This window comes from Maylandia zebra, linkage group LG1 (assembly GCF_041146795.1).
Source record: "Maylandia zebra isolate NMK-2024a linkage group LG1, Mzebra_GT3a, whole genome shotgun sequence".
Taxonomy (NCBI): Eukaryota; Metazoa; Chordata; class Actinopteri; order Cichliformes; family Cichlidae; genus Maylandia; species Maylandia zebra.
In genome coordinates, this window is record NC_135167.1 from 13,148,300 (window position 1) to 13,175,649 (window position 27,350).

General features: G+C 40.2%; 1 protein-coding gene across 5 annotated transcripts; it reads right to left on the minus strand.

Annotated features, from left to right (window-relative positions):
• Positions 1 to 2,548: 2,548 nt before the first annotated feature.
• esrp2 (epithelial splicing regulatory protein 2) lies at positions 2,549 to 26,302 on the minus strand. Of its 5 annotated transcripts, none has more exons than XM_014413846.3 (16): positions 26,120 to 26,302; positions 25,788 to 25,940; positions 25,200 to 25,328; positions 18,090 to 18,203; positions 17,548 to 17,662; positions 16,936 to 17,031; positions 15,908 to 15,962; positions 15,281 to 15,391; positions 14,572 to 14,704; positions 14,248 to 14,290; positions 10,683 to 10,984; positions 9,856 to 10,089; positions 9,336 to 9,534; positions 6,120 to 6,318; positions 5,767 to 5,956; positions 2,549 to 3,996 (listed from the first exon to the last, which is right to left on the minus strand). In XM_014413846.3, exons 2-16 carry the CDS (start codon positions 25,917 to 25,919, stop codon positions 3,835 to 3,837), a joined length of 2,214 nt encoding a protein of 737 aa, XP_014269332.3. In that variant the 5' UTR covers positions 25,920 to 25,940; positions 26,120 to 26,302; the 3' UTR covers positions 2,549 to 3,834. The 5 variants fall into 5 exon arrangements, with proteins under 5 accessions (XP_014269332.3, XP_024655480.2, XP_014269343.3 ...); XM_076881698.1 differs by lacking the exon at positions 26,120 to 26,302 and adding an exon at positions 4,688 to 4,788 and having other exon boundaries at positions 3,858 to 3,996; positions 25,788 to 26,113; XM_014413902.4 differs by lacking the exons at positions 2,549 to 3,996; positions 26,120 to 26,302 and adding exons at positions 4,688 to 4,788; positions 5,397 to 5,425 and having other exon boundaries at positions 25,788 to 26,113.
• Between the last annotated feature and the right edge of the window lie 1,048 nt (positions 26,303 to 27,350).

Genomic DNA, 27,350 nt, shown 5'->3' on the forward strand with positions numbered 1-27,350 from the left:
GATCTCTCTGAGATACAACTTTATTTTATACAACTTGTCTTTATATTTTGCAAAGTTAATGGTAAATGGGTGAAGTGATTTTATTAATATTCATAAACATTATTCGTAAACATAACTGGAAGTTCAATATATAAGTCAAAAACACAGTTTGTACAGTTCCAGTGAGCTTAAACATCAGTGTTTTGATATTAGTTTTGTTTATTTAACACTCTTAGGCAAGCTTCCCATCCCTCCACTCAGACCATTTCTGATGAAGCTTCAGTGAACGTAGGTGGATGAACTGAAGAACCAGATTAATCTCTCAGCTCCTGCATCAGGTCTTGGAATTTCCTCCTTCTGAAAGGACATGCCTTTCAGAGATACTGCTCATCTCCTGTTGATAGTTTTTTTTTTGTTTTGGGGTTTGACACAGGCTTTTTTCAGGTATCCAGTTTAGACACAACACTGGTTCATCTGGGTTAGGTTGCTTTTGTTGTCTTGAATGATTCATAGGTGAGTGTTAAGCGGCTTAACAAAGAAAACATTCACGTGAAACTGGTCAGGTACAAGTACCAGACTGAAAATACGTGAAAAAAGCAGAAACTTTGAAAGCCAGAAGAACTACTAAAGAGTATTTTAAGAAATGATTGTCTGACAAACTATAAAGAAATAAGGGGTGGCTCAAGACTTTTACACAGCAGCCTACTGTACTTGATAAATAAAAGGAAACACATATGAACATCTTATCTTACTTTTTTTTTACCCAGACCAGCTGCTGATAACTCAGTTGTCTGGTGATCAGCATCGATTTTCAGCAGGATCAGCTCGTCTCTTTTTGAGTCTCCTCTTGTAAACTTGAGTCGATGTCTTGAGCTGTAATCATAAAGCGTTAATGTCCGTATTTGAAATCGCAGACTGGGTTTTACATTCGCTAATAAACTGATTTCCCGTCTGTGAGGATCTGCACGTTCACTCTGCAAAGGTCGTGGAAGCATCAAAGCAATTACTCAGTTTTCCGGGATCTATTAAAACATGTGTACTCATTTTTTTTGTAGCACGTGAAGGGTTTTGTTTCCCGGATGCAAAACTGATCCGGGACTGTGACTTGTAGCGGTACCAGTTGGATTGGACGGGCACTGATGTGGTTACAAAGCCGAAGTCTCGTGTCCCGGACTTTCTCTGAAACCATTATAGTTTTTGTTTTGCTTTTTTCCGGTTTCTTTTTTTAATATCATAAAATACCTTCTGGAGTCTGGTCTCTGCACTGAGCAGATGTGCATTTATTTGCGTACTTACTTTAGCATTTTTCGAATCACCTTTAATTTCAGTGATCAGAAAGAGTGCAGGTTCAGTCGCAAATGTCCCCACTTTCCCCGAAATTAAACTTTGCCACTTTTGCTGCTGCTGCAGAGACTGATTCTTTGTGTCGTCTCTCTCTACAGTTGTTCCACTCACGCTGTGCCAAAGATGTCCCGAAATTAAACTGAAGAAGGAAACGCATTTCAGTTGTGGTTATGTGTCCGTCTACGTACGCGTTTCCTTTTGCTCTGACACCTTTGAACCTCTGAATTTCGGTTCCCAGAACTACGTGAAAAATTGAAACCGTTCTTTGGCGCCATCTACTGAAACTTTAACGTGCTGCAGCTGGCGGTAGCGCTCACATCTAGAATTAGTTTTTTTTTAAAATCTGCTCTTAATTTGAAATAAGTCTAGATCCAACAGGTCGCCTGTTGGGTTGTTTCTTTTGAGAATCTCTGATGTCCACGCTTGGCTTGCTCTACAATTCAACAGGACTTTGTTGCTTATTTACAGACATTCTTTTGACCGCTTCAGCTGTAACAGGTAATCAACCCATCTAGTCTTAAGGGTAGGGTTGGGCTTGTTTTACTGTTTTTTAATGGCACATTTTCAAAGAATAGATCCTTTCAATTTTCTTCTGCTTATCTAGTTATCAATACCCTGGACAGGTAACCAGTCTATCACAGAGGTAAGGCAGAGATTCATGTCCACATTCACACCTATTTTTGGACTGTGGAGGAACCCACTTAGACATGGGGAGAACATGCAAACTGCACACAAAGGCCACAGACTAGATTCGATCCCATGACATGACAGCGTTACAGTGGCCGCAGGTTTGTCGGCTACACATCCGCAATACGAATCTTCCACCATCTTTGTGATGTTCCACCATCACAAAGATGCTCTATTGGATTGAAATATGGGGATTAGGATTGTGGAGCTTTATGACACCAACACAGAAGGTCATCTTGACCTTATATGCACAATTGGAGTGAGTTGCAACCATTTGATTGGCTAATTAGATAACATTTATAGGCAGGTAAACAAGTGGACCTAACAAGATGGCCTCTTACTTTAAGTGATAATCCAAATGCCTCTAGGTGGGTTGATAGTAGCCTAAAATATGTTGAGGTTGAAATACATCACTCATCAGCATTTTGAGAAAAACAAACAAACAAACAAACAAAAAACCCAAAACAAACACCAGGAGTAGAAGTTACTAGAAATCAGTTTTTTGCATTTGTCTCTAAATAAGAACAACTAACACAGATCATTGTCAACACTTTTTATTCTTTACAGTCTATACATAGATCTAAATTCAGGCAAGTCTCAAACTTGCTACAAAAAGAAATATCTCCTCTGCCACCAGAGGTTGCCCTAGCCTCTTTTGGGCCAGTATAGCACTCTGGGTGATGTAGGCGCAGTAAAGGTGAAAAACTAAGTGAGCTGTCAGAGGGCCTGCCACAGGAAAAACTCATGCAGCTTTACACAGTACTCTGATAGGAATTAAAGCATGCTACAGACAGACATAAATATTCTGGAGACAAGAACAAAAGACATACAGTAGCTAATTATAAACAACTTTAGGAAACACATGTTCATTTGATAACAAAATCTTAGTTTTTGTAAAGAAATGACATTAATAAAAATATAATTATTTTATTGTGCTACTCTGTTAAAGACACTCAGTTCTTCAAGTCTGACTGAAGCAAAAAGAAATCTGTAGTGCTTGGAAAAAGTCTAAATAGGATGACAGTATGTTGTACATAAATGTTTTGTTTTTTTTTATAGAAAACAGTTGTGCATTAGTTGCTCCTGTTGCACAGCTGTGTATAAACTAGTAGTCCCTGAAGCTCAAAGTTATGTCAAATTAATTCATGACAGTTTACAAGTACAAGTGTACAGTTATACTCTCTTTCAGTAGTCTAAGTCACACTTTATGGCTTTTTCTCTTTTCAGTGTTACAAATACACTGCTGCAGGCCACCAGATAATAAACAAAAGCCTACGCATGCACGCAGCTGTGCTTGCACAGAACGAACACACAGGAAATCCCACACTGCTGCAAAGTGAAAATTTAGAAATATACATAAATGACTGTGTGTAGAAGTTTGTTGTTTTTGTATTTTGTTTTTGTTTGGTTTTTTACAACCTCAAGCATTCCAGGATGAACATCTGTACAGTTTTATGGGGAACACATGCAGTGTGCATTTAAATGATCATCCACATTTAGGTTTGTCCACACTCCTTACTCTCTCTTCTCCACAACCAGCTATTACAGTTGGTGCAAACACATAGAAATGCTATACATGACATCCACAAAGTGACATGAACCTGAAAATCTGAGCGTAAGTAGATGCTCAAATTCCAACAGCAGCTTCAGGAGTGCCAGTACCAGTAGTGTCAGGTGTGAAAAGCAGATCGTGGAAAAATGAGAGGAGCAATAGCTGTTTGACAGAGTATCGGAATAACCGGAGGTTGAAGAGGTGTTTGCAGGAGAGTGCTCTTTGGTGGGATGCTAAATTGAGCGAGGTGGAAGGAGATGGAGGGCTAGTGGTCAGTTACAGAAGGCCAAGTGGACCTGCTGCCCATAGAAGGGGTGGTTGGAGCGCTCGGCTACAGCCTGCCTGGCGATCTCCTCACTGGGGAAGGTGATCAAGGCCTCGCCGCTGCATTGCCCACTGAAGTTATACAAGATGAGAACGGCGTCTGGCTGAAGCTGCAGGGGGAAAAAAAAGTGATGAAGTCAGTAAGTGTATTTTTAATGTAACTGGAGCATAAAAACACCAGGGGGAGCCCACAAAGCAGAGGAGGAATAATGCACTGGGAAAAGACTATCTCATCAAACCGGTCCAGTCAGAAAGCAACCAAAAGTTTGAAGAGAGAAGCAGAGCACATGCTGTTCTCAGAGACCTGAAACCCACAAGGCAGGTTTAGATGCAACACAATCATTGGTTAGTTTGCATGCATTCGGATCCTGCACCAAAATCCGCTCAATGCAACAAAGGAGCTTGCATTCCTTCAGACATGCAGGTATGTATCAATCCACTGATCACAACAGCAGTGACAGCAGCAACAATCCATGAAGCTTTATCAATCACATGTCACAGCATTACAAAGGGAGACAGTCATAACATTTTCTTTTGTGAATACAGCCAAAAGTAATGATTGACAGCATGAAATAGACTGGATCACTTTAACAGTGCAGAATCATGATCAGCTCCTACTGCAATTTATACATCAGTGATTCAAAGTCTAAATACTGTCTTGGAAGTACTTGTTGACAATTTTAAAGCTAGTAGCCATTTGTATCTGATGTCGTGCGACGGCCAAAACAGTAAGATGTTAGTCAAGTCTAGGACATGCACTCTCCCTCCACTCCGCTGCTCTAGTCCGGAGGCTCTTCTTACCTTGGGGCGAGTCCCTAAAGACAGAGCCATTCTTTGGGCTGAATCAGACTCCTGGCCTGTTCGCTCATCTGAACCACGCCGCTGTACTCGTCAGGGGCATACTACAGATACAGCATAATGACGGACACACAGTCAGGGTGGGACCCCTCCACATTGTTTCACACATGGCAGTACACAGTTTTGGGAAAAATATGTTACATGTTATTTGAAGGAGGAAAAACAAAGCACACACACGCCTGAGTAGGTGTCATTTTAACTACAGAGTGTTTAGTTGAGGGGAGTGTGTGGTAAAGGATACCAGTGGCAGTATGGGAATAGTTTTCTCACCCAGGACCAGTGTGAGAGTAGCTATTGTAGCCAGAAAAACACACTCCAACAGGGATACAATTGCAATGGTTCAGCCAACAGTCACTCACACACACACACACACACACACACACACACACACACACACACACACACACACACACACACACACACTCTACTTCCAACAATCTTGAGTGTGCAACTCAAAACAAGTTTATTTTTCTGAACCTGATATTTGCACAGATTTATAAAACACATGAACCATGAAGACCAAAAGCAGACCGCAGATTTTTGCCCCAACAACAGCAGCAACAACAACAACCACCCTATGACACCTCAGACCCCACCCCTCTCCCTCCCCATCTTGGGAAATGTCTGATGCCACACCTATCAGTGTTCATACCTGCTTCAGGGGACTCCACCTAACTTGGACTGGCGGCATTAGACACGGGAAGCAAACAGGAGGGGGAAGAGCACAAGTGCACACATGTCCCTTTAATTGAGTAGTACTATAGTGTAATTTTGCAATAAAAACACAGAAGTAAATGCGCCGAATGGTTCAACAGTTAGAAACTTTCACGTGGCACTCACCCACTGTGGGAAGAGTAACTACCAAATTATTGCAAGAAACTGACAACAATTATCCTGTCACTATTCAAGGCGTTATCTCAAAAGCTTGATACATCCAAATACAAGACAAAGCTTTTCAAGTATATGGCTCCACATTTCTTGTGATTAAAAAATGCTTTCATTTCAGAGTTCCATGTACTGACCTGGTATCCCTGGAAAAAGCTGAGGATGTCCTTGACTCCAGTATTGTAGGGCAGACCCTGCATCCTGACCAGGGCACCATGCTGGGGTAATACAGGAGAGGCGGCAGCTGCAGCATGGTGGGGCTGAGCTGCAACTGCCACTGCAGGTGAAGCTGCAAAGTAGCCAACTGTGGAGGGAGACACTGGAGGGCTGGAGAGCAAATGGGAATAAGTGGAAAAGCAAAGTTATGATGAATACTAAAATTGCCACCTCACAGTTGTATTCTTCTGCCAGCCTGTGATGCTGCAGTTTAACCTTTGACCTTTATCAGTTTGTCACATTCGACATGTGCTTTAGATCACAATGTACTTACCTGGGGTAATAGGCAGTGTAGTTCATGTTCATATAGAGATGTGGCTGAGGGGGGTAGTATGCCAGAGTGTGAGCAGGGCTGTGTGCGGTGGTCTGAGGAGGTCTGGGAGCGGCAAGCAGGGGAGGCTGGTAGAGGGCAGCTTCAGAGAGAATGGCAGGTGGAGTGGGGAATGCAGCATAGGCAGTGGGGGGAGACAGACCTACAGAAAGAGACAGAGGTATGCATGTGTAAGGTGTGTGTACAGTCCGCCACAAGTAAAGTGCTGTCAAGCATATGAATCAACTGAGCATGCTGCACAACTGTCTCTGGATAAACTGCAGAAGCTGTCATAAACATGTCACAACACATTCCTACGGTTGACAAACTTAGGACTGCAAAATTGTGTTAGATGTCAGCGTTCAAACGGCTCTGAAAGGTAAAATAAATCAGACTAAGAAACAAATGTAGAGCAGCTGCTGCACACAAAAAGGAAACAATGGCCTTTTTGAGTAGAGCATTTCACATACTGCACCTTTAAGGTAGTCAAACATGTAGGGATGCACTGATTATAACCCAACTATAAAACTAAAAACTAAAACCATAACTATAAAAATAAGATCTAGGCCAGAAAAAAAACTACTTGAAAGCCCCTAAAGACCCATCAGAATTTATTTACGTAGCTCGCAGTGTCCTTCATGGTGCAGTGTAAACACGCACAAATGATGGCACAGATCTATTTACAGACAAACAGCCACTACGTGTGCGAAACTGTGGGCAGTTCCAGTGTTAGTCAGGCAACATGGTACCAGCACTGCTGATCTTCTGGCAGCATTTTTGGGGTCAGTTTGAGTAAAATTATGTTCAAAAAGATATTACCCCAATTCTTAATTCTAGTTAAGATATAGGCGAAAAAGCAAAACAACCTGTATTAAGTAGGTATTTAGCAAATTTAACAAAGTGTCAACATTTGATAATTAAAAAAACAAAACAAAATAACCTCTAGTAGCAGCTACATTATATCAGTGAATTCCAGCATGGTACCGTGATGGGATGCTACCTGTGCAACAAGTCCAGCTGGGATATTTCAACACTACTAAATATTCCAAAGTCAACTGTTAAAGTGGAAGTGACTGGGAACGACAGCCACTGAGCCAAGAAGCGGTAGGCCATGTAAAATCAAAGACTGGGGTCAGCGGATGGTAAGGCTCATAGTGAGCAGAGGTCACCAACTTTCTGCAGTGTCAGTCGCTACCTCCAATCGTCATGTGGCCAGCAAAAGTGTAGTGTGTAGAGAGCTTTGTGGAACGGGTTTCCAAGGACAAGGAGCTACATCCATCCTTACATTACCAAACACAATGTAAAGAGTCAGATGCAGTGTTGTAAAGCACTGGGTTCTGGTGTTGTCTGTGCAGATGCTTGCAAAGGACTGTTGTTGTATATAAGCGTGTTCCAATAACTTAAGAACCTTTGTAATCCAAGTAGCAGCATAACTGTAACTGTAATGTGAGTTAGGGCTGGATTATATCATACCGTTCACGGTAATACCGGTGTAATTTTGGGCAACGATAGGAAAATGAAATATCGCAATAGAATATGGGTAAAACGTGCATGCGTAGTGCCTTTGTTTACATACGCACATGGCGGTGACGCAGAATGAGAAGAGCGAAAGCGGATCGTTAAATGAAACAGATGAACCAGAACTGGTTTGTAAAAATGCTGCGACTTCAGTGGTGTGGAACTGGTTTGGCTTTCGTCCGTCAGATACACAACAAAGCACTATTTTTGGTAGCGCATGCTAGCGAGCAGTCGTTATTACCGTGTTTTTTGGAAAATACGGCACATTTAAAATCAATCCTTTGATTTTTCTGAAAATCGACAGTGCCCCTTATAATCCCGTGTGCCTTATGTATGAATTCTGGTTGTGTTTACTGACCTCGAAACGATTTTATGTGGTACACGGCGCTCGAAGATCTGTCAAATGTTTCAGTACGACTTTGCTAAGCTACGAAGCCGCACCGCTTGATGGATTGTCAAAGCATTACGGCTATCGTAGGCAGAGCTTCGAGGAGTGATACGTACTGTGCTTCAACATAATATTACCGTATTGTGTGTGTATAACCTCTTTTTAAGTTTTGTGGATATTATACATGGTTATGCTGAGGATATGTCGGCCAGTTTCCACTGGAAATGCCTTTTGGTTAAACTGTCAGCAAGGAATTTGCACTGTTAAATTTTTATATAACTTTAATGCACATAAAAAACAGCTGCTTGTTTAAGTGAAAATACATTGATGGGGTTTTTTGCACTAATAAAGTTGTGGAGTTGTAAAGCATTTTGTCTATTGTCAATTATATCGTCAGTTATATCGTTATCGCAAATTTTCAAATGTATACCGTGATAAATATTTTTGGTCATATCGCCCTGCTCTAATGTGAGTGTTGAATTTAGTGCAGTGCCTTACTGAAAAATGTAAGGTGATTACAGTGAAGACTTGCTTTGGAACGAACTACACCCAACACTGTCGAAGCATGAATGACCTGTGATTGACAAGTTGTTAGCCATACTCTGAATGTCCTCATTTATGGCTAATAATGTCTATAATTTTCAAAATGAACCTTGTGGTTTATGACCTGAAACTAGCAACAGAGTCTATGAAGGAATCAGGAAAGTGTGCAGCAAAGAAAATGAGCTCCGTTTATCCATAGACTTCTATACAACCGGGCACCTTTTTGCAAACGGAGCACTCCGCCTATGCTGCCCATTAAAAAGAATGCAGATTTAAGGCGCTTGCACACTGGCCTCACCTTTCATTTGAATATGACCTATGGCTTTGTTTTGTTTACAGAGGTCAAGAGTCTGATTGAACACAAATACAGGCACCTTTTCACTAACCACTATTTAACATGCTCACCACTAAACAAAGTACAGCTGAAGCTAAGATGTTGGTAAAGTGTGACTTAAAGATGATGAAATTCAGTGTTATTGGGGGAAAAAAAGAAATTCAGTGTTATTACAGCTCATTCTTAGGGAGACTTTAATCCTTGTACAAGACTGGCCTTTCTATTCAGTGTTGGCATGTTTTAATCTGGTGGAGAAGTGCTAGAACCAGAAAAGATTAAGCAGAATTTCCAACATGGTAGCATGGTTTTCAGATATTATTATCATCATCATCATCAATCAATCAAATGTTACTGCAACTCTTGCTTATGTGGACCTTATTTGGCGTTTCTGACTTACAGGGAAGCTTGCAGGGGGGTGGGGAGAGGCCGCTGCGGTTCAGAGTTCCACCCATCAGGACAATGCTCATTTCCTCTGTGGAGCACTGGAAGACTTCCACATACCGGTCCTTCATTGTCTTTTTATGGCACTTTTGGGCTACCATAAATGCCTTGTCAGGTGACTTCATCTGGATGAAGGCATCACCAGAGGGCCGTCCCTGCACAGACAGGGGTAGAAATCCAATTAACAAATGACTGAATGAATGTGTGTTTGTGTGAAGTGTAAGTAAATCTGTGGGGAAAATAATTTTAACAGTACATTGAGCTGTTCTGGACTTGCAAATATTGCCCCTCCCAATTTTTTATTTTTACTTTGTTTTATTTTGGTAACATTTACAAAACTTTTTCTCATTTTTAGAGATTTACGATGAAGATGTAAGTGAAAATGCTGTATGGCTGTTATTTTTAAAGTCAGTATTAAGATATAGAGCTTTAATATTACAAGTATGCCTGGGCCCATGACTTTCTAATAGGCTGACCTGTTGGTTGAGGACCATGTGGACTCCGTGGGGTTTGATGTCAACAGTGTGCTCTCCCATGAACTCCAGGATATCTTCAATGCCAGCAGTGTAGGGCAGACCACGGAGGCGTACGCAGTCGCGAGTGCTGCTGGCTGCTGGAAGGAACGGAGGTGTTGTGAGGACTGGGACAGGCATGATTGGCGAAGGGGGCAGTGTGGAGATCAGAGGTGTGGACATGTAGCGGTTCAGAACCTGGAAAGCACAGACACATACAAAACAAATAAATAAATAAATAAATGAATCTTGACTGCATATGCAACAAGCATTAAAAAATGTACAACAAATACATAAACAGTAACCGAGTGTCATGGTGACTAAAAAATAAATAAATACACACACATTGCACAAATGATTTTGTCATCTACAGTATTGCACAAACTCCAGTATTGTCTGATTTATTAATACCTCGCACTCTGGATACTATGTTTTCTCACTTCTCTATGTTGCCATAACACCATTCATTTGGAAACCCAAGGAAACAGCTGCTGTGGACCTCAGGCCATGGTGACTATCATAACTTTCTCTCACACTTTCACAAAAACGACTTTCTTAGGCTATTCTGAGAGCACTAAAGAATCAATTGAAAGTGTATTACACAACACAAACCCATCTAATAAGTATCTTGCACGGGAAACTTTCTTCTTCTTTTTTTTGTTTTTGGAGTAGCACATCTTTTTCTTGCATTACAACGAGAATCTAAGCGCAAACAGTTATATGTTGTCTTTTTGTTACATCAAAAACTACAGCTAGAAAAACTTTCAGGCCACACAACTGGAAGAATGTACCTGTTGCACCTCTGCTGCAGTGCTCCGAAACAGCTCGATATAACGCTTCCCGAGGATCTGTTTGTGTTTCTTCAGCGCATTCTGGGCATACTCTTCACAGGAAAAGAGCACAAAGGCGTCACCAGTGGGTCGCCCATCTGGGTACTTAACAAACAGCAGACCCTCGGTGCCATCTGTAACTGGGCTCTCAGGACCAAGGAAGGCCAACACGTCCTGTGGTGTGGCAGTGAATGGTAATCCCCGCATACGGATAATCACTTGATTCTCCTTGGACAGGAACTGGGCCACCTCATTAGATGTACCTATAGTCACAGAGGACAGGAAGGATAAAGCTCGCTACACCATAGGGCCTCCAAAAATCACTTTGTAATTCTCAAAAAGTCCTATTCACTCTCTGCTGACTAAGTTACTTTTAACAGCCACCCTGAAAGTAAATCTTGTTATATGGAGTATTTGCATTTGTCATAGTTGATCAGTCCACAAGTTAGGAACAACAAAGCTGAGTCATAAATCAGACTTTTGACTCAGTAACAATGCAACCAAGGGACAGGAAGTGTGACTGTGATTCCTCTGGTTGTATAGATCCATATATTTAATGAAGTTTTTGAATTGCTGTCGGGACAATCATTCAATTCCAGTGACCCAAAAGAAAAGCTGAAAACTGAGGATTTAACAAACATGAAGCATTAAATGCACGCCATCATATTTCAACTCAGCCTAAAACAAAGTAGTGGATCAACTAACGAAGTAACCTATAGATGCCATTTATGCCATGTCAGCTAGTCTACAATATTAAATATCTGAAAAATCAAGGTATTTTATGTTATCACCCACAAATTATAAAATTTCAACATTTCCTGCAATCCATTAAATTCTAAACTATAAACAAAAATACAAGCTGCGGTAGAAAAGGCACACAAGTAATGCAGCACGCAGTTCGTTTCTGCATGTGTGGTGTACAGAGAAAGCACAGATCAGTGCTGTGCTCAAAGACAGACTGTACAGTTTAATGCACAATAAATTAGTATGGAATCAGGGTTTGACATGTAAACCTTTGGGGCAAGCTTGGCTAAGAGAAATGAAGCTGAAAGAAATGCTAAAAATGCCTGTATTTTGCAGCCATGTATAATTTGTAAAGTGACTTCTAAAGAAACTTAAGCTGTCACTTTTTATTGTAAGAGAGATATGAATGTGTGTCTTAAAGTTTATGGTTACCCATTTACATTTTGATATACAATTTTTATTCGTTTATCAAGAATAGCATAAAACAACACAACCAAACAGAGAAGAAGAAAGAGTTGGGACAAATCATTTGGCAAATAAGAAAGCAAAGGGGTCCAAACATTGAGAAAGAGACCCTCATTTCCTCCTAAAATAGCAGCAGTTCTTTCGTGAGGAATAACTTTAAATAATTCTCTGTACCACAACGTCACAGAGGGAGGTTTATCCTTAACCCAATTAATGAGAATACATTTCCTAGCTACCAGCAATAGTTTGTGACATAATTTGCGCTGCAAGTGATTCAATGTTAATTCTTTTGAGGGTAGGCCGAGAAGAAAGTACCCGGGGTCCCTTTGAATCAGGTTGTTAAAAATATTACTTAGTTCTTGAGATATGAAGCTCCAAAATCTTTTGATTAATTTACATTCCCAAAAGTAATGAAAAAAAGTGCCAGTTTCTTTTTGACATTTACTACAAAGATGGGAAATATGAGGTGCAATCTTATGCAAGACATTAGGAGCTATATAAAGGCGATGTATGATTTTGTATTGGGTTTCTCGCAAGCGGTTACAAGTAAAAGTGGAACTACTCATGTTAATGGCTCCTTTCCACTCCTCTTCGGTATATTGATTATTAAGATCTCTCTCCCATTTATAAATAGCGCTCAGTGTGTTGCTACTAAGAGTATATAGGAGAGAGTAAAAAGCTGAGAAAATGAGTTCTGTCTTTTCGCTTAATAAGAAATGTCTCAATATCATCATATATAACTATTTCTGAAGACTGTGGAATTCTAGAATGAACGAAATTACGAACCTGGAGAAAGCCAAAAAAGTGGTCTCTAGGAATATTAAAATTTGACTGCAATTGGACCCATTTAATGTTGAGAATTTAAATCTAATTAAAAACTGGAGAAAACAGCAAATATTAAGGAACAACTCTTAAGCTGCTTGAAATTGTGATACTGGTTAATAAAAGATCATTAAAGATAAACAGATGAGGTTACAATTACATACATCTTATTAAATGAAGTTAATTGTTAAGAAGGCTGCCCAGCCTGACACTTGTGACCAGCGTTGCCCACGGACACATTTAACTTAACCAAGTTAAATTTTTCTCTTTGGTTTACAGTTTCTGTAAATTGTGTCCCTCATTTGGTGTGCTTCCAGGCAAGATCAGTTTGGGTGTGAGACAAAAACAGCAAAAAGAGGCTATATTTACTTGGATCAGCCTTTAAAGAGAAGGTTTACAGACACAAATGGTCTTGTTCCACCACAAAGTCAATTATAAACAGTAAGATTTATAAAATGTGCAGTAACAAATGCAGAAAGTATAAAAGTACATAGAAAAAAAAGAAACTTCACAACTAATCAGATCAAGAATTTAAATGACTCATCTCCAGATATTAATTTTATATGATATGTGATCAGGTTAATATAATTTTTGGTTCAATGGCTTTAATATTTCTTCTTTATTGATCCTGTTTCTTCCACCTTTACTCAGTAAACTCAGATCGGCAGCCTAAAGGTATTTTTGCAGAGGATGGAAAAATGTTAGATCTTTCAATTTCAAGCTTTACATCCAAAACAATGAAACAATTTAATCTACACATCTGTTTACATGTTTACTGCTTTCATTTATCATGCATTGTGTCTGCTTCTCCACTGTTTGCTTAAAGTTCACTGTGCTATCGATATGTATTGATTCTTAACCCACTGACTAAAGTCCAGGGTCTAACAAGCAGCCAGTGTAAGTTCTCTGCTGCAAGCGGCTGTGCTTCTTTTGACTGCTATCTCTACCCTTGTGTTACTACTGGCTTCCTCTCAGGCCCCGGGCCATGCCTTTGTCTCTTCACACCCATTTTGTGTTAGCACCGAGTTGGTCCTTTTACTGGGCGACAGCCCTCTTTCCCTCAGGGGGAATGGAGCCGGAGGCTAAACTGAACAGAACAGGTGAACTGCTGTTAGCCCAGAATAAAATTTCTTTCCAAGTGGCCTCAGAGGGGTTGGCCTAGGGAAGGGGAGATTAGCAAGGGATGGGGGCTGTGGGGGATACACCTCACAAAGCGCCTTTCATTAGTCTGAGATAAGGGAGCCACTGGGATGAGGCAAACACACAGGTAACAGGAGAGTTAGAGCACAGAGGAGATTTCTCTCCTTCTTTTAAGAGAGCAAAGTGGTGAACTTTTACAGATGCGAGAGGGTGGGTTTTTTTTCCTTTTTCAAAAGTGCAGGAAATCCATGAAACAAAATGCTACCTCACACTGAGAAAGTCTTTCAGTATGACCATGTAATCATGGTCAGGTGAGAGGAGAAAAAGAAAGAGAAAAAAAACCCTGAAATCTGACCTCCAGCAATCTTGAGGAATTCCTCTCCTGTGGCCTTGTAGACCTGAAAAACACGAGATGAAAACTTAATATGAATATGTGACTACGATTTCAGGCAAAAATCAAATAGACACGTCAATCACCCAACTTTTAAGCAAGGAAAGAAGAAAAATCACGTCACAAAACTCCTTCATAAAACTGATGGTATTAATTTGATTAAATCTCACATTCAGCTCGACTTCTTAATGACATCAAAAGAGGACTCTAATCAGATTTTTTTTTTTTTTTAATTCCCCCCCAAAAAAACTACGCCATGGAGCCACAATTGAACTGAGAGAACCTCACCTCAATGTAGCGGCTGCCCATGTGGTGTTTGTGGCGCTCCAATGCCAGGTCTCGGTGTTCAGAGTTGATGAAGCGAACTAAGGCCTCGCCATTCCTCCTGCCCTGAGCATTAAGACACAGCGCCACACCACCCCTGAAACACAAGGGCACCGATAAATGAATGCAAGGGACAATTACCTATATCTGCTGGGTTCTCAAACAAAATCTTCTCCATCTTAAATTTCTACCACCGTGACTGTCTTTTCATATCATCGCCATCAAAAACTCTAACAAAGCCTGACTAAGTCATTAATTCAGCAAAACTAGCATTTTGTAATCTGGCAGTTAATATAACATCTGTTATGCCTCCAGTCTTTTAGCCCTGTGTGAACAGATTGGCTGCTGCCAGTATATTGTGAAGGCATAGCATGTCAGACTCTCAGACAGAAAAAGCATAATACCAGAAATATTTCTAGAAATCATTTTAACAGTGTAGCAGTGGATGTTAAAAAGATGACTAGCAAAGATTAGGCTGTACTTGGACACAGCAATTGTTTCAACAAGGTCAGGTTTCCATTGGGCTTTAAAAGCATTTCATAATCTGGAAAGTATTTTAAAGGAAAGAGTAACAGAATAAAGTTCCCCTAACTGCAAACGTTGACAAATTCTGTGACTAACATGTTAAAGGCTCCAAAGACATTTTGATAGATGAGCACAAAATCCAACGTACTTGGCGATGTTGAGGCCTTTAAAGAAGCGAGCAATGTCTTGGTCTGAGGACTGCCATGGAAGCCCTCGTGCTCTGATCACAGCCTCACTGTCCACCGGCTCAGTCTTACTGCTGCACCAAACACCATGTGGGGAAAATTTAAATAAATAAAACTATTAATAGTTTATTTATATATATAAAATAATGTGTGCAGAATATTCAAAGCCTTGTTGGAAATGACTGGGATTTAGGGAAAACAAACAGAAAAACCTTGATTCTTGTTGCGTTTAAACAGATCGAGTAGACAAGAGGCCACTCAGAGTAAGTGCTAAACACAGTAACACACTCCCATGATTAAATGTCAGAAGGTTGTCGAGGTGAGAGGCTTTTGGTTTTCTGAGAACAGCAGGATTTGGTGCTCTGCTATAAGATATCCTGGTAAGCACTTGATGGCAAAGTTGGACAGGTTTAATAACACACCTGTGGTTTCCTTGTTGCTGTAATCAATGCTAAGAGCCGGAGAGGTCTGAGACCCGAATGTGGTCGAGGGGGGTTGTCAGACTAAACAGCACTGCCTGGCTGCAGGTGTGGCAAGAAACTACACAGAGATGGACTGAGATAATATTTGTGTTGAAGGTCGATACATACCATGTGCCTGAGTCAAACTTGTAGTTCACTGTTTCAACACAGGAGAATTTGTGATCTAAAAAAAGCAAAAGCAAAACAGCATTATATTATGGGATGTGTTTTTGGCTTACGCACGTCCAACGCTCCCTCTCATGTAGAGAGGAGCACAACACAAACTTGTAATACCCAGAAACACACTTGGCTGTGATAACAGTGATAGAGTCGGAGCGCTCTGGCTCAGTTTAAACTTTGACATGTTTTCATTGTTACATATGTTGCCTCACTTTACTTGTATGTACAAAACTTTTGACAAACAAGTGCTACTTTGTAACACGCATTTTGACAGTGGGTCACAATAAAAAAAAAATAAATAAATAGTAGTACTTGTTCCTTAAATAGAAATAATATAATCAAGGCACGGTTTAATCATTAATCAACTATCACAGTCACTCTTTTACTTTCTTCCCCATGTGTGGTGTATGTTTAGTAGTTGGGATAATTCAAAGAAAAGAACAGAGGCTCACTCGTCATAACATCTTTAGCTCAGATGACACGATTATTTCTGCATTTAAAGTTATTTTTCTTCAGTCAGTATGGCCATTTTTATTTTTTGAACATGTGATCTTATGAATATGAACCTGTATGTTCACGTGGATAAAATCAGTAACCATGTGAAGAAGAAAAAGGATGTTAAAACCTTAACTGTAGCATTCTCCTTTGACTATTTAGCTAGTGTGTAATTTCAGTGTTAGAAATTAATGACAAAATTCCACTTTGTACATTAACATGGTTAAATGTTTGTTGTATAAACATGAGGGCTTCCAGTTTCCATATTCTTCCTGCTGTGGGCTAATGCAAAGACACAGTTCTGATTATATCAAAGGTAGTCATAGTGTGTTAACACAAAGTACGGTCTCCTTGATCACTTCACTGCTCTCCCCATCGGTCAGTTTGTCTTCTTTCTGTGCCTAATTTAGTTTCAGCTACTAGGTATTAAGCATCTTGTTCAGTGTGAGGTTACTTGAGATAGAAGGCCTGTCATTACTTACTGTGGGGCTCAGCCAGTATGCAGAGCGTCAGCTGCACCATGCTCCTCACCTCCCTCACCCCTATCGACTCCTCTGACACAGCAGGGAGACCAACATCTGCACACAGAGTTAAGGCTGCATCCCAGTTTTTATTCTGACTACATGTTGATATTTTACTACCTTTTACTTGCTAAACTATTATATAGTATTTCAGAAAAGTATAAACACTCTGTTATTACGACTCTGTTATTTGTCAGGATTATTTAGGATTATAAAATGTCCTATTTCAGTGACATGGTAAATGATAAATGGCCTGTATTTGTATAGCGCTTTACTTAGTCCCTAAGGACCCCCCAAAGCGCTTTACACTACATTCATTAACCCATTCACACACACTCTTGGTGATGGCAAGCTACATTGTAGGCACAGCTGCCCTGGGGCGCACTGATAGAGACGAGGCTGCCGGACACTGGCGCCACCGGGCCCTCTGACCACCACCCGTATGCAACGGGTGAAGTGTCTTGACCAAGGACACAACGACTGAAACTGTCCGAGCCAGGGCTCGAATTGACAACCTTCCGATTACAAGACGAACTGCCAACTCTTGAGCCACGACAGGCTAGCAAAGGATACATTCCAACATCGAGGTGAGTGTGAGCTTCTGCGCAAGGCCAGCATTTGGGCAGCATTTGTGAAACTCCTTTCTCACATCCACAAATGAAAAGAATATTTCAGGTAGGACCAGATTCTGGATAGGAACAAACAAAAAGAAAGTTACTTAGTGCAGCAAAATGAGGGTTTGGAAATCTGATATGGAAACTGGATACAGCAGGATGCTAATAAACAAGCAGCTGAAGAGGAGAGAATTTGGATGGAGAGGGTATGTGCACACTAGCATCACACTGTGCTACTGAATAGGAGGTAAATGTAAGTCAAATGGCTATAATTAGTTAGTAATACGAAATCAGTGCACGCCAATTTATTACAAACTATAATAAAACTGAACTGAAGTAATCAAAGGGAAAAATGTAGTTTCTACTATTGAGTCATGATTCACAAGACTTGTTTCAAATATTAAAAAAAAAAAATACTGGAAATATTTCTAAAATCCTATATTTTTATATGTTACTCTCTATGTGTCTCCAGTTTATGGAACAATGGAGTGAAATAATCACCTTTTTGGAAGCTTCTGGGTGGAGGGCCTGACGAATGACAAGGGGACTGTCCACACAAAGTGTGTACGTGGTCCTGCCAAGGCATTTTACTTCTGATGACACTGACTGCTGGAACTGCACAGATACAGAGAGAGGAAGGAGAAAGGCCACTTTAAGACTGACTGGAGTATTTTTATCCTTCACAAAAAAAAAAAAAAAAAAAAAAAAAAAAAAAAAAAAAAAAGCAGAACTGTGATTGAAATGGCACCATATTTAAATTGCCTAAAAGTATATTTTAAAGAGCAAGAGAGAAGAAAAGCTAATGGGAAGTAATCCAAAATAAAGTGGGACTTAAAATCATTCCACTTGCGTCACCTACGGTGTACAAATGAGAATCTGTTAGTGTACTTGAGATCTAAAGACAGAAAAGTGAAGGTGGTGTTGTGTTTGACATTTGTCTCCTCATTACAAGCGACGCTCGTCTAACAGGTTTCAGTGTTTGCCCAGTGAGGGAGGGTGCAGACAAAAGGGAGGAATTATTACAGCACTGATCACCAGCACCACAGTTTTCTCTTTGTACAGTAGCAGCCAGACGAGTTAAAATCCCAACCCATACAAGTCAAACCTGCTGGTCTCCACTTTGCATAAACACTGATGGCCTCGCCACCCAGTCCCAAATACCATCACCTCCCACATAGCCATGCTTATTTGTAACTACAACATTTATTGAGCCCCCTTCCTTGTATTTTGTCAACCTGTATTGGCAGCAGTTAACTGCCAATGAAGGACACCTCTTGTACAGAAAAACAAATCACTTGCAAAAAAGTTGCAATCGAATTTTCCATCACATTTTCATACCGTTTTGGCCACCATATTATGAGAAAAACATTTATTATTAATAATAATAATAATAATAATAATAATAATAATAATAATAATAATGGATTGCATTTATATAGCGCTTTTCAAGGCACCGAAAGCGCTTTACAATGCCACTATTCATTCACTCTCGCATTCACACACTGGTGGAGGCAAGCTACAGTTGTAGCCACAGCTGCCCTGGGGCAGACTGACAGAAGCGAGGCTGCCATATCGCGCCATCGGCCCCTCTGGCCCCCTTTAAATGTTTCCCAAACTTTCTTTGGCTTCCCACCATTTCATGCTGCTTCATAAAGCTGGGAGTTCACTTATTGTTGACACAGCATTTGATTTATAGCAAGCTGCTGTTGGTAGCATTAGGCTTCTTAAAGTTAGGATACTTGTGGAAAATAATTTGGAAAGAAAACTGGTGAATTAGAGGAAAAATAAAGGTCAGAGCTGAATAAAGAGGCAGTGCTTGGCTCCTCTCTAAAAGCAGTTTGTGGCTTTGCAGCTTGCAAAATAGGTACAATGTCAACGTAATGGCAAGTTTTCTCAAGACCCCTGCTTTAACTCATGTGCAAACTTGAAACAGACTCCAACCAACTTTCAGGGACCTGTAGCTCCAGATAATATCACCATAAGCAAAACAGAACACATATTGGAGAATAGCATTAACAAATAAACAAGAAAACCCAGAACACTCAAAATCATCTTTGAACCATACCTGCTTTTTGGCAGCATCTTCTAACAAGGAAAGAAATGCTTCGGGGTTAGATTAGAGGGGTTTTAGGATGGATGGACAGAAACATGTAAGAGTTTTTATTAAAGGAGTCATTGCAACATTGGAGAAACCACATGCTCAGCTATGAATGAAACAAATGCACAACCTAATTAGCAAAAACATACACAAACAATTTACGTAACCATTCCCAGAGTTGTGTTAAAGATAGTGGTTTACAGGTGATATGCAAACCACATGAAAAGTAACTCTACTATTCATTGTTCAGCAAGATGAAAACCCTCTTCAGTCAATGCATTAATCATTACACTCAAAATAGGCTGCAAATGCAAAAGGAAAAGACAGTTATGCAACTTAAATCCACGACCGCTGAACTGCCCCAAAGATGCAAAGCATCATTTTTGCAAGTTACTTTTTACTTCAGGTGTGTGTGAGTGATTCAGTTTATGTATACTTATTTTTAAAAAAAGATAAAGACAAAAAGTTATAGAGATCAGCTTAGTGCAATATGTATGGACTTAAAATTAGTTTCTATTTCATGTGTACAGCGATAACAGCACTAATATTTGCTCACAGCCATTCATGCAGCTCCACCTTTGCTTTTGTCTAAAGCCGGGAGAAAAGCTATAGAGGATGTAGAGACACACCCTCTCTTTCTCCACAGTGTCAAAATCCACGTTTAAAAAGAGCAAACACGAAGAACAGAAAATTAATCAAACAGCGATATCACAGACAAGAGCCAAACTCATAAAGTGACCACTGAAAAAGGGCCAGTGCTTCTAGATTAATCTGGTTTTATTTTTAATATTTAGCTAAAGTCTTTTTCTTCTCAGGACTGTTGGTGTTTATTCTGCCTGCAGCACGCTCCAGTTCTGAATTAACAACGCTGTTAATTCATTATTCCTCACTAGCAAACCTGTCAAAAATGGCTGTTCATTAATAATAATAATAATAATAATAATAATAGATTGGATTTTATATAGCGCTTTACAATACCACTATTCATTCACTCTCACATTCACACACTGGTGGAGGCAAGCTACAGTTGTAGCCACAGTTGCCCTGGGGCAGACTGACAGAAGCGAGGCTGCCATATCGCGCCATCGGCCCCTCTGGCCAACACCAGTAGGCAAGTAGGGTAAAGTGTCTTGCCCAAGGACACAATGACCAGGACAGAGAGTCCAGGGATCGAACCGGCGACCTTCCGGTTACAGATGCGATTCCCAACCCCCTGAGCCACGGTCGCCCCATCCTGATGTGATCACCCATATCACAGTTGATGTTTGGTGATGCCCCTTTATAATCTGCTGAATGAACCAAAAATATTTGTTTGAAGTTGCACATGTTATAGTTTTGCGATTTCTAATTGCTTTCATTTTTATTTTGTTTTGACTTTTTGTTTTTAATTTTAGCTCAGATTCAGTTTCCAGAATGGCTTTGCTCATTTCTCTTGAGTTTTCATTTGCTCAGTCAAATGCTTGGTTTTAATTTAGTTTTTAATTTTAGAGTTCGCTTTTGGTGACTCAGTCTTCTGAACATACAAAGTCTCATGAATGACCTTCAAAGACCTTCTCAGGCTCTGAACAACTTTTAATTTTTCAGCTAAAATGTTTTTTCACAAGTAGTTTTTAAAAGTAAAAGTTTACTTTTAGTTTAGTTTTGCACATTAATGGTGCAACTTTGCGTCTCACTCTCCTCTGAAAGCACTTTTCATGGATAAGTGGGAGGAAGTGGCCTTTGAACATAGTCCTATCAGAGCTTGCGCTCTACTGTAGCTGGACTGTTTGTATGTAGAGGTGAGGTAAGGTGGTGGTGACTGAAACAACCTCTGATAAGAGCGGCTGGGAGTGTCCGAGCAATATCTTTGGGAAACTTTCAACACGCTTACACCACCGAACACGTGACATGGTCTTCACACTGTTTGCAACTATAGGCCAAAAATCACATGGGAAATGTTTTACAACAGTAAGCTAGTTTGCCCTCCTTCACAAGTGATCGCCCTACTATGAGCTCTACTAGCTACAAGAGCACAATTTGTTTGGCAGCTCGCTGGAAAATGAAGCCAAGGCAGTAGCGTCACACGAATTTGTGCAATTCCCCTAAATGGCCACTTAAAGCTTGCCCTGAAGGCAAATCAGTGTCTTTAACTTCTGTTAAAATGCCCAACTTTCCATTTTTTGTGTTCTATGTTCCAGGTATGTGTTTTTCCTCCTTTTGTTGTTTCTTACAGGTGCAGCAGCTGGAAACACATTGTGCTTTTCTATTTGTGCTGCATCGTTTTATATTTTCTTCCCCCTGTCAGCTTAGACTTTGTCATATTACACATAAAATAGAAAAACTGAAATAATACTTGAAATGAATAAATAAACAGATAAAGCCCAACTTTAAACATTTGATTTTAAACTTTACAGCCAGTTTCCCTTGAATTTTTATATACCTCACCTGTTTAATTTGTAAAATGGTTAAAACATTAATTATTAACAGCATGACCACTTGGTCTGAAAGGTGAATACTGTCAGTGACCGGCCTCACCTCAGCTAAATCGAGTCACAAAACTTGACTTCTTGACTCTGTTTGCGTGTTGTTGCCTTTTGGAACATTTTAATGCAATTTTTGCTGAAGTTAAGATGTCAAGTAGGCTTTGTGTGCGGTAAAGCCCATCCTAGAAGTTTGCCTCTAGTATAGGTGGCTGAAAAGTTAATATTTTAATAAAAATCTGTTACTTCACACAAATATAGTACCTATATTTGCAACATGTAATGCCTTGGCCAGAGGGGCCGATGGCGCGATATGGCAGCCTCGCTTCTGTCAGTCTGCCCCAGGGCAGCTGTGGCTACAACTGTAGCTTGCCTCCACCAGTGTATGAATGTGAGAGTGAATGAATAGTGGAATTGTAAAGTGCTTTGGGTGCCTTGAAAAGTGCTATATAAATCCAATCCATTATTATTATTATTATTATTATTATTATTATTATTATTATTATTATTATTGCTAATCAAGTTTGCTTGTATTGGCTGAACTTAGCTTTATATTGTCTTGTTCAAATATGGCCACCAACAAAAATTTAAGGGTTCAAAACCAGGCTTCCCAAATCAGTGCGAGCCGTGAGGGCGCATAACATAATAAGAAACATAAATTCTATTTGTTCTTGCACTGTGAAGACTGAAAACTCACTGTAGGATCTGCAGTGGATCCAAATATATTCAATATCTTCCTTCTGCAGTTGTTGTAATAAACAGTCTTCCTTTCACATACTAATTAACGGCATGTTTGATTTAGACACACCCAGCAGAAGTAACAGAGCTGTGATGATGAATTGGCATAACTATTTGTGTTAGCACAAATCTGTCATCTTTACAAGGCTTTTTGCTGAAATATTCAAATCCTGGTTGTGTGCGAGACTTTCGTGTGATTCATCATAAGAAGCATGTCACAACTTGGCTGCCTTTGTAAGTGAGAACCAAATGTTATTAACTTGGATTACTGGATACATTTCTGAAACAGGTGAAACATTTCTATATGCCGTGACTGCATACGAATGTGATATTTCAGCTTCACAGTAGATACAGTCTCACATCACATGACATTTTTCATAAACACGCTACACGTTGTGTTGCAAGCTGAACAAACCCACACCCTCACAGTCAGAAATAGCTTCGTTACAGCTAAATACAAATTTATTCTGAAAAACATGAGTGGCCTGCAGGTGTGATATGCAAACTATACTGTAAAAAGTGTTACAGCTACAGTGACCTACACATATTTTTGGACTATCGTGCTCCACACAAACCTGTTCTGACAGGAGCCTGGTACATTTGTTTGGTATCAAAAAAAAGAAGGAAAAAAAGACAAGTGTGACAAGTTTCTATACCCAGTGCACCTGCACTGCTGGAAACTGAAAGCTCACCAACCACATAGGAGGTTAAAATAATTTTGCTGAGCTGCAAATATAGGGTTGAAAAATGCCTACATATGCTTATATCTATTCTACACCTTGAAATAGAATGATGTACGGTACATCCTGTGGGTTGTTTTTTTTTTTTTTTTTTTTTTTAACTGTGCTGCTTTTTGTATGCAATGGCAAAGCATCATGCAAAACATATCAGTCTGTTCTGTGTAGGAAAATTAACACACAGTGACTGATAGAAATAGAAGTTTTGACAGTGTTTTGCAGATTGCACCAAAACGTATGGGAGCAAAGTTTTAAACAGTCCTGCTAATCTCTCCAGGCTTCTCTACCTTGATCAATCTTTCACAAAAGAAATGCAGCACATGTCCTTGGGTGCTCTGACCACACAGGTCAATACAATAAGCCCACCACTTTAAAAAAAAAAAGGAAAAGAAAACAAAAGGCAACTGCTCGTTTCCCTCAATTCTTATAAGTTGGAGTAGGACATCACTTCTAAATTTTAAACATGAGCCAAACAGCTTCTAGACTGTATATCTGAAAAAATGTCAGTTTTCTTCTTTTCCCCCTATCAACAAGGGTAACACTTATCTCTGAGTGACGAGCAGAGAGAGAACGCAACCAATGAGACAAAGGTATGAAAAGACCAAACTGATTGCTTGGGTTAATATTTGAAGGTTCAGCACACAATCTAAGCTGGAGTAGCTGAAGCTGAGGTCTTGGGCGACCTGAATGTACATCAGCATGTAAATGAAAACTGTGGAATGTTACACGCTGGGTATAATAATCCCAGGAGCGTCACTGCTTCAAAATTTCAGAAGGAATTAAATAAGCAATAAAAACAAGAACGCTAAAACCCAAACAGACCTGCAATCAGACCACAACAGCACAAACATTAACACCAACATATTGCTTCACCGTGATAATGAGAGGTTTTTAAAGTACTACTACTGGAAGGGCAGGAATACTGCATGCAGTGTAAATACACACTCCTTTCAAGGGTGGTTGGAAAAAACATGTTTGGCAACATAAGCACTTTTGCCAACATATACCTCCAGACAGTGGGGACTAAGGGAGGAAAAATTACATCTTGGTCATAAAGAAGTGTTGTAACCAGGTGCTAAAGATGAAGCCCACAACCTGAAAGCTTCCACCCTCCTGTCTGTGCTGCTGCCTAAAACAGAGGTGCGGTCCCAGGTAAACACTCTGCTTTCCAGATGTCTACAGCATACATGAGGCCTGGGCAAGACTAGACCTGCGACGACTCCTCATCTCCAGACGCCTGAGGCTCTGCCCCATCATAGCTCTTGAGCTCCTGCAAGCCATCAGCAGAGTTTCACTGTCAGGGCTAAACCAATGACACATCTCAACCAGGTGGAACACCACTTTTAAAAAACAAAAAGATCATGTGGAAAATTTGACACTCTTACTCTAGCTTACAGCTTAATACCCAGTCAGGCTTGTCATATCGCATCACGCTCTAGGCAAAAACCTGCCAAAAGAAAGTTTTGTGGGTTTAATAAGCTTCTGGGTTTCCCACAAAATGAGCAGCTGCTGTGGTTTTCATACCCGTATGCATCACTTCAAGTTTCCCAATGCACCTGAAAAGACCAGTGAGACTAACCTGTTGCAGAACTTTGTCCAGTGGCTCAGCTTTGACGATGTCGTCCACAGTCAGCCCAGTCTCCTCTTTACACTGGTCTGTCAGCTCCAAGGTGTCCGGCTTGACAAAACATTTATGAAGCTTCCCGACCTGTGAAAGCATTTAGCGTTTCATGGCGTAGGAATACAGTTTGATGACAAAAAATATGCTAACTTATAGCAAATTAAAGGTCCCCCACATACAGGAAATGACTTGTTTAAAAACAAACAAAACAGAATTGACAATGCAGTCGCAAAAAAAAGCACTCAATTGTCAATAAAGCGTCGTTTACATCGAGAAGCTGACATATTAAACCAAAAAGGTGTGTTTGCCCCCCATTTTTGTCTGCTTTTTTTTTTTTTAATTTGGTCGCACACCTGTTAAAAAGGTGCGCTAACGACGGGCAGTAGTAGCGTTAGCTAGCATAACAAGACAAGCGGGCTCCACACGGTTTCAGAGAGCACACCATGTTGATTTAAATGTCAGACTCTACAGGTAGACACTATGCCACAAACACTCTGAATACATAAGAAACCGTACAACGAACGAAGGGGTCAGAAAGGTCCGTACCTTTTTCTCATGTAGATCCACAATTTGCCACACCAAGAGAATTATTTCCCTCTCATCCGAACCCAGTTTACCCCCATTTTCACCAGCTGTTGCCCCAAAGAACACCACCAGAGTATCACTGTGCGAAGCCATCAGGGACCACAAGGGTAAAAACTACAATTAAAGCAAAGATTAAAATAAAAAAAATAACACGAGGGTTCACCTTTTCCAAGTGATAAGAAGAGCGAACAAAAGAGCTGGAAACTCAATTGAGATAAACGGAGAGAGAAAGAAAAAAAGGGGGAGATTATTTTCAGAGGAGCCACGGAAGACTTTGCGGTCAGAGACTCTACCTGTTGCAGTACTTGAGTGTGTTCTATCCAGAGATACTGGTTTAACTGGTAAAGAAGGGTGGAAATCCGTGTTTCCTTCACACGAACGCCATAACAAGCCCGGAGGTTTTTTTTTGTTTTTTTTTCTTCCTCCCCTTACTATTTTTTTTTCACCGAGTTACCTGTATGGCTAGGCCTTTGCGCGAGCGGAGCCCCGGGGGCGTCTTCTATTGGCTGGTTCGCAAAGGTGAGGGCGGGACGCTGAGGTGAGTGTTGTGATCTCATTGGCTTATTGGTGCTGTTAAATCCGGAAGTATGTGGAAGACAAAACGGGGCGACGCTCCATGAGGCTTATGCGTACGCTGTGCAGACCACGCCGGGCAACCTGCAGATGTCTCACGGTGATAGTGGAAAAGAAGAGAACAGAATCATACAGGCACATAAAGGTACATTAAAGAGAAACTGAACTGCGGGACAAACTCTGTGCATTTCCATTAAAATTAGTTTTGTGCTACCTGAATTTGCAAAAAATATAATCTAAAAACAACCCCTTTATGTGCCAGGTGTTGGGCCATTTGGATCACATCTTGTCCAGACATTTGCTTTAACCCATGTCAAACTTGATCTCAAACGTGACTAGGGTAAGAACAGTTAGTTAGGGACTTCTGCTCCAGCTGTAATTCAGTGGGCACGGTGACAGAAAATACTCCAGCATGTTTATTCTCTAAAAAGGTGTTCAGACACTACATGTTTATGCCAGTGTGGAACTTTGATGCAACGAAAGTGTTTCTGCGCACAAATTCACACTTATCATTTCACTGTTTGCTTCCTTGTCTTCAGATAATGTTATTTCACTTCCAGAATGAAAACCTGTAAACATGGAGATCACAAAAAAAAAAAAAAAATCTATGTACAGAACAACATGCATTTGCCTCAGGCAAAAGAAAGATTTATTGCTTCTGTAGGCTTCTTAATTGTAATGTAGTTTTGGGTAAACGGTAGTAGTAAATGCAGGGATGAATAAAGGGCAAATGGAAAAATTAAGAACAAAACAAAAGGACACATCCTGGAACTTCTACCACAAGGAAGAACAGTGGAATTAGCAATGTACTTTACATTTCCAGCTTGTGATCCATATTCTTCCCTCTAAAATCCCACTGTATTGTTATACGCTGCATGTACCTGTCAATAGAAAGTATTTGTCGCCAGAAAATTAAGGTACTTCAAAATAGCAGTGAAGTTTTCACCAGTC